This window comes from Scomber japonicus, chromosome 5 (assembly GCF_027409825.1).
Source record: "Scomber japonicus isolate fScoJap1 chromosome 5, fScoJap1.pri, whole genome shotgun sequence".
NCBI classification, from domain to species: domain Eukaryota; kingdom Metazoa; phylum Chordata; class Actinopteri; order Scombriformes; family Scombridae; genus Scomber; species Scomber japonicus.
Window position 1 is genome coordinate 26,513,698 of NC_070582.1, and position 6,895 is coordinate 26,520,592.

At 37.4% G+C, this 6,895-nt stretch overlaps 1 protein-coding gene across 1 annotated transcript; it reads left to right on the plus strand.

Annotated features, from left to right (window-relative positions):
- The first annotated feature begins 351 nt into the window (after nucleotides 1-351).
- Nucleotides 352-6,622, plus strand: zgc:56622 (uncharacterized protein LOC326033 homolog). Its single transcript, XM_053318634.1, has 10 exons — nucleotides 352-667; nucleotides 2,213-2,389; nucleotides 2,614-2,730; nucleotides 3,514-3,591; nucleotides 3,768-3,884; nucleotides 4,157-4,269; nucleotides 5,066-5,153; nucleotides 5,231-5,314; nucleotides 6,283-6,365; nucleotides 6,440-6,622. The coding sequence occupies exons 1-10, from the start codon at nucleotides 578-580 to the stop codon at nucleotides 6,471-6,473; spliced, it is 981 nt and encodes a 326-aa protein (XP_053174609.1). The 5' UTR covers nucleotides 352-577; the 3' UTR covers nucleotides 6,474-6,622.
- Nucleotides 6,623-6,895: the final 273 nt, after the last annotated feature.

Sequence of the window (6,895 nt, forward strand, 5' to 3'; positions counted from 1 at the left end):
TTCAATTTAACAATATTTTCTTAAAATAACAAATTGCTAGCAATGGTCACAAAAATCACTGATAAACTATTGTTTGATTGTGGCTCAGAGAATGTTCCACTCTTTTAAATATGCAGCATTTGTACTGCAGCTACACAATGATGCAACATCACCATCTATTGTTGAACTGGATATATCACAGCACATTTCTACACCTTTTTTTCTCACAGTGTGACCCTGCCTGCGTGTGTGTGTGTGTGTGTGTGTGTGTGCGTGTATAGCACTACCCTTATGAGAAGAGTGACCTTTGCAACATGTTCCTCCTCACTTACTAAGTGTACACATAAATACTTGATGGTGGTGAAATACTTTGTACTTTGTCCAATTATTAACCACTGCACTGATAAGGACAGAGGGTGAAAACAGCAAAAGGGAAAGAAAAAGGAGCGAAAGAAAGAAAGAAAGAAACACACAAGATAGAGAAGTAGAGTCAGCAAAGAAAAAGGAAGGACATTGACTCAGCAGCTGCAGTCAGAAGGGGAAAAAGAGGAAGGGCTCTGACAGTGCGCGAGTTGTTTTTTTCTCCTGTTGTGGTTAAATGTACTTCATGGAGGACACACAGGTGGCCAGGACTATACAGCTTAATGATGGCGCACGGATGCCAGTTTTGGGTCTGGGAACTTGGAAGGTAGCTTCAACACTCACCCATGTTATTCAGTCAGCACCATTTTGTTTTCATTCATACTGCTTTATAGATATGTTGTTAATGATACTTGGCAAATACTATACATGTATTTTAAATAATATGATATTTACTGAATGAAGGAGGGATATGCAGAATACTGGACACTTATTGGTTAAATGATTGTTCTTCCTGCAAGTCAAATGGCCAGGAATCTTTCAGGCTGTACTTCCATTCAGGCTGCATAAAGGTCTCGCCTTAAAGGAAGAGCTCAACATTTTGCCAAGAGTTAGATGAAAACATGTCTATTGCTTTCATGTATGTATTTTAACTATGCAGATAAAACTAAGATTCGATTAGCTCAGCTCAAAGGAAGACCATTTTTGTTTCTCATAAAACAACAGTCAGGAGTAAATTAATTCATATTGAAACATGTTCATCTTGCTATAATCATTCCTCCTGTTCATACTGACCATTATAAGATCCCTTCATAGACTGTAAGTGATGGGGGTCAATCTTCACAGTCCTCTCCTCCTGAGCAAACATTTATTTAACAGTTGATGTGAAGCTAATATGAATCTTTAGCCGTCCAAATTAGTCAAATCAAGTCATGTTTCAACGTTACAGTCTTTTTAGTGCAATGAAGTCCCTCTTTTTGTTACTATACTTTCACCACAGGTCAACTGGGAAACACAAAGAGGATGCTAAAAAGATGTAAATGTGTCAGATATACACTTGATATGACTAACTCAGACTGCTGAAGCTGAGTATAAGCTTCATATCTACTTTTAAATGACTGTATGGACAAACTGTGGATTTTGTCCTCCATCACTTAAATTGAAAGCACATTTGAAGGAGATCTTTTAATAGTCAGTATGAACAGGAGGAATGAATGAAGAATGAGTTATACTTTAACATAATGACTGGAAGCAGGGAAAGCATCTAGCCTGATTCAGTACACAGTTAAAAAATACACCATGCTAACTTTATAGCATGTTGTATCTTATTTGTATCTTATCTTCCTTTTTGTGTACTGTTTGATTACCTTTGTATTGTGGCAGCAATGTTGCTTTAGAGGTAATTAAGCTCATCTTAGTCTTTTGTACTTTGAATGGTAAATCTAGTTTGATAAAACTTTGATGTCTTAAATATGAAGCTTCAGCCTGCAGCTGTTTAGCTAAAGACTAAGCTGTTTCCACACTTTATGCTAAAGTAAACTAACTGTCTCCCCTTTAACAAATATGAGAGTGGTATCCATCTTTTCATCCAACTCTCAGCAAGAAAGCAAATAAGTGTATTTCCCACAGATGTCAGATTCTTACACACTGGCTGATCTCCACACTTCATTTTGCATTATGTACCTTCTACAGGTCAGACCTCATAGAATTCCCTGGGGTATTTTACAACACAGAACAGGGGACAGGTTTTTGGTACAACACAAAGAGAAATGCAGTTTATAATGGTTTTCATAATGGGGAGATGGAGGTAGAAATGTGAATGTGGTATGAAAGTAACGGAAAGGCCTATTTAAGAATGTTGTATTTGTTGCAGTCCTCCCATCTTCCCCGCACCTCACTCCAGGGTGCAGTGGAGGCTGCCATTGCAGCCGGCTACCGCCACATAGACACCGCATATTGCTACTGCAACGAGGTGGACATTGGCAAGGCCTTGCGCTCAAAGATGCAGCAGGGCATCATCAGAAGAGAGGATATGTTCATTGTCAGTAAGGTGAGTGAAACAGTCCAACAGGTGTTGTAGCAGGCTAGGTGTAACCTGAGGAAGGGGAATTACATCTTGTTTTCACATCATTGAATACATTGAACACTACAGATAAATCAAGGAGTTATGTTGTTTTATTATGTTTTCTTTTTAACACAAAATAACCATTTGATGCATTAAAAAGAAGAACTAACTATTTTATTTTGGTTTGAACCCTTCTCTCTCTTTCATAGCTGTGGTGTACCCATCATGCCCCAGAAGACATCCCTGTGTGCCTGAACAAGTCCTTGAAAGACCTCCAGCTGGACTACCTGGATCTTTACCTTATGCATTTCCCTGTCGGCCTAAAGGTTTGGAATAATACTTATGCAATTCTGTGACAGAATTTTTGATTGTATTATTAGAAATGCCCTCTTTACCCTGCCTAGGGTCAGAGGTCCTCAGCCCAGGCTTTGTGAGTCTTTGACTGGAATTGGTGTGAAGCTTTGGGGCTGTAATGCCCTCTAATGTAACATCCAGCCCCTAAAATAAATGTGTCAAAAAATGTATTCATGTGATTTTGGAACATGAGGGACATATAAAATGGCAAAACAAATTCAAAGAATAGACCCAGTACACTACAGGCTCATCAGGTTGTTATAGGTATCAGGTTGACTTCACTTCCAGCGAACAAAGTGCAACTTGGGCATCCCATTGGAGTCATGTTTCTGACCAGCTACAAATGTTCATTTCAATATAAGTTTGTTTTGGTCTCCACCAACTCGTATAAATATATACACAAATATATAGAAAAAAATGAAATTTTCTAGAAGTAATTGAAAACAGCTGCCTACTGCCTCAATGAGACCTGTGATACAGAAGAGAGTCAACAGAGTCAACCATAGAGTCTATGGAGGCCAGAGAAACAAAACAATGAGCTAAAAGGTCAAAAGAATCTAAAACTAAAAGTGTTGATTTTCAGTGTGATCCTTTCACATTACATGTAATTTCATACATTGCCAATATCAGTAATATCACTTTAAGTCTGATTAAGAATAATTTGTGTCTCTACAGTTTTCTAAAGGAGGAAGCTATTATAAACATTCAGAAAAGTCACATAGCTGTTTGACTGTTACCTTTGAATGTCTTCTTAGAAAATGGGTGATGAGCTTTACCCAAAGAAGGACGGGAGGATACTGACCTCTGACATAGACTATGTAGATGTATGGAAGGTAAGAACACTCTCTCTCACTGTCTGACTTGATTTTTCCTCAGTTTAGGATCTGGATAGTTCAGAGACATAACTTTCCCACCAGCAGGCCCCAACTATACACTGAAATGTTCAAACACAGCAATAAATATGACAAAAGAGATGGTAAATGTGTGTTCATTGCTGTTTTGCTTGCAGGGGATGGAAGCCCTGAAAGCCTCAGGGAAGGTGAAGAGCATTGGTGTGTCCAACTTCAACATCCTGCAGCTGGAGAGACTTCTTACTATGTGCACGGTCCCCCCTGCTGTTATTCAGGTTCTGCATATTTACTATTGCTCCTTTACTGCCATTAGCGGGAGAAAGTCTGACAGTAGTACTTTATCAGTGTTGACCCAACTACCATCACAGATTTCAACAATAATGACGCCAGGCACTGGGTCACACAGTGATGTGATACAGCTTCATATGGCATCATATGATAACAACTGAATAAGTAATGTCATCATGGTTATGCAGGTTATGCTTATATTTCCACGGTCATTTGGGAAGAAATGGACTAAATCTGTTCCTGTTTTGGTTTGTGTTAGGTGGAGCTACATCCCTACATGGTACAGACTGATCTAGTAGAGTACTGTAAATCCAAAAACATCACCCTGACTGCCTATAGCCCCTTTGGCTCACCTGCAAGACCACCAGAGCTGTAAGACACACAGCATCACTCACACACTCTACTGTCTAAGAATGGTTTCAAAATGAATTACAATTCTACCTGGATGCTCCTGTTGATGTTACAACCATAGGTTTGTCAATAAAAAACTGAAGGGAAATGTTAGCTCACAGGCAGAGAGAAATAATGGGAAAGCTACAGACTTATAACTGAGGCCTTTACTTCAACAACAGTCCAAACACCACAGTTCACATTATCAATAAATCAACCAGTACAAACAAGAAGAATATAGACATGAAGTCAAAATAATAATCTAAGGTGTGCTCATTCTCCAAAATATGATTACTTAGTTATTTTTCACATTTTTCATTGTCACCCCTGTAGAAAGTGTAAGGAGAAATAGTTAAACATTAGCATTAGCATAGGTTGCAGTTTTTTGCCTCTGCTCTCTCCTTTCTAAATTACAAATAGGATTATTCCTAAAAGTGCAATAGCATGCTTACTGTCAGTATATGAAGGGTTTTATAGATTGTGCACCTTACAAATCAGCACACCCAGTAAAACCTCTTTACCTTTCGCTCTGCAGAGAAACTGCTTTGATCTAACTTTAGAGACCATAAACTCCTCATGGATCAGCTGTGCAGATTGTTGCTGTGGACTCTGAGACTCTTTAGACTTAGAGACTCTTACTGACTTAGTCTGGCTTTGTGAGATTATAGGGGGCCAGAAAAATCTCACAATACCTCACTTCATTGTTATGCTGTGGTCTTTCAGAACTAGAGGAGTGTCTGCTTTGCTCTCTTCTCTTTTTCTTTATTATTTTATTTAGGTCCACAGGAGACACTGATCCACATAAGCTCCTGGAGGACCCAGTCGTAACAGAAATAGCTAGGAAGCACAGAAAAAGCCCTGCACAGGTCAGTGCAAGTATGTGTTCTGTACATGTAAATGAGCATGTGTATTCCTTTGTTAGTAACAGTGTTATTTTCCTCAGGTATTGCTGAGATACCATGTGCAGCAGGGTATTGTAGTCATCCCGAAGAGTGACAAGCCTCATCGCATCCTTGAAAACACAAAGGTAGAAACTCTTCCCCCTCTCTCTTCATTATACCCTGGCTCTCTGGCTTGCTAGCTTCTACTTTTCTGTAATGAAGGTGTAACAACTCAGTACAATACATTTAATCAAATCAGACCTCTAAAAGTAACATATTAGAACTAGAAGGTAAAATGTATTGGTGACACATAACAATTTGCAAAAAGACAGATTTTAAAAGCAGATTTTAAAGCTGTTAGTGATTATTGCAGGTCTCAGATCGTCAGTTAGGGACTTCCTGCGCTAAAACTTAATTAATACAGACACATGAACATTATAGCTCAATAAAAAAACAACACATTTTTCTCTGGAAATAATACTTGAATAGTAATTACTTACCAGAAAAGAACCTTAGAAACGGTCATTCCTGCTTTTCAACTGTTTTTCTTAAATCGATGCTGTACACTTTCATTGGACCCAGTTCTGCTGCCCGTGTTAAAAAAACAATTATATATAATATTTGAATCCCATCTTTATGTTTTTGACACTCATGATACTGTGTTGAATAATTCATTAACTGCATAAGAAATTATTAAATTACTGTACATTACAGTTTTTAATCTTCAGTTAAGTGTATGATAATCTATTCTTAACAAGAATAAATTGCTTTAAATATACATAACATTTATTTTAAGACTGAAAACACATTATTCATTTTATATTTCTCTAGTCTCAGCAAGTCAGCAGTGTAGGTAAATAATTAGCTCAACTTGAATCTATGCGTTCACTCAGTGTGTATCTTCCAATATTGTAACAACACAATATAGCATGTTGTCTCAACTAATTCAGTTACAAAAAGTTGGCCCAACAATTAATTGAAAATTAATTAAGTCAACATTAATCAAGTTGACGTTTTTACAGTGTACTATTTAAAATATTCAGATGTCGTAGGCTGCTCTTGCTGTATGTGAAATCCCCTTGTCAAAATCTGTCCATGCTTTTGTTATGTGTAGATATTTAACTTCAATTTGACTGAAGAGGACATGGCAGCACTGAGAGGACTGGACCGAGGGTGGAAGGCCTGCGTGTTCGAAGAGTAAGACAAAACACACAGTAGCTTTAGCATTAGTAAAGAGTATTTATCTAACTGCTGTTTGTTCTGTTTCTCAGCATCAAGTCTCATCCATACTACCCCTTTGTATGATTGTCCCTGAAGAGAGGAGCAACCTGGAATTACTTTTAGCCTAAAACATCAACAAGAGTGGGGTCAGGCAGCTACGTACACTCCAATGTAATTCAATTAATTGATGACTTGTTAACTAATTAATGATAAACTGTGAAAGTGAAGATAAATCTGAAGACAATTATGTTTCCAAATATCAGTGTGATCAATGTGGGCAACAAATATCACGGCATTTATAAACTCTTTTCTAAATGGCTGAAATTTCTACTTTTTATAATGTTCTCTTATTATTGAATAAAACATTAATGTTTATACAATCACTGGCTTAATTTTGTTTAAACACAATTTCACATATTATAGAATAGACTTACAAATCCCTGTAAAACATGTAAATCATTTAGAAACACTCCGCATATTATTTACTGATCACATGATAATATCAT

Coding starts and splice junctions, on each gene's coding strand:
- zgc:56622 (XM_053318634.1), top strand. CDS start 578: ATGTACTTCATGGAGGACACACAGGTGGCCAGGACTATACAGCTTAAT. Junction 3,885..4,156: donor TCCCCCCTGCTGTTATTCAG/GTTCTGCATATT, acceptor GGTTTGTGTTAG/GTGGAGCTACATCCCTACAT. Junction 5,315..6,282: donor GCATCCTTGAAAACACAAAG/GTAGAAACTCTT, acceptor TGTTATGTGTAG/ATATTTAACTTCAATTTGAC.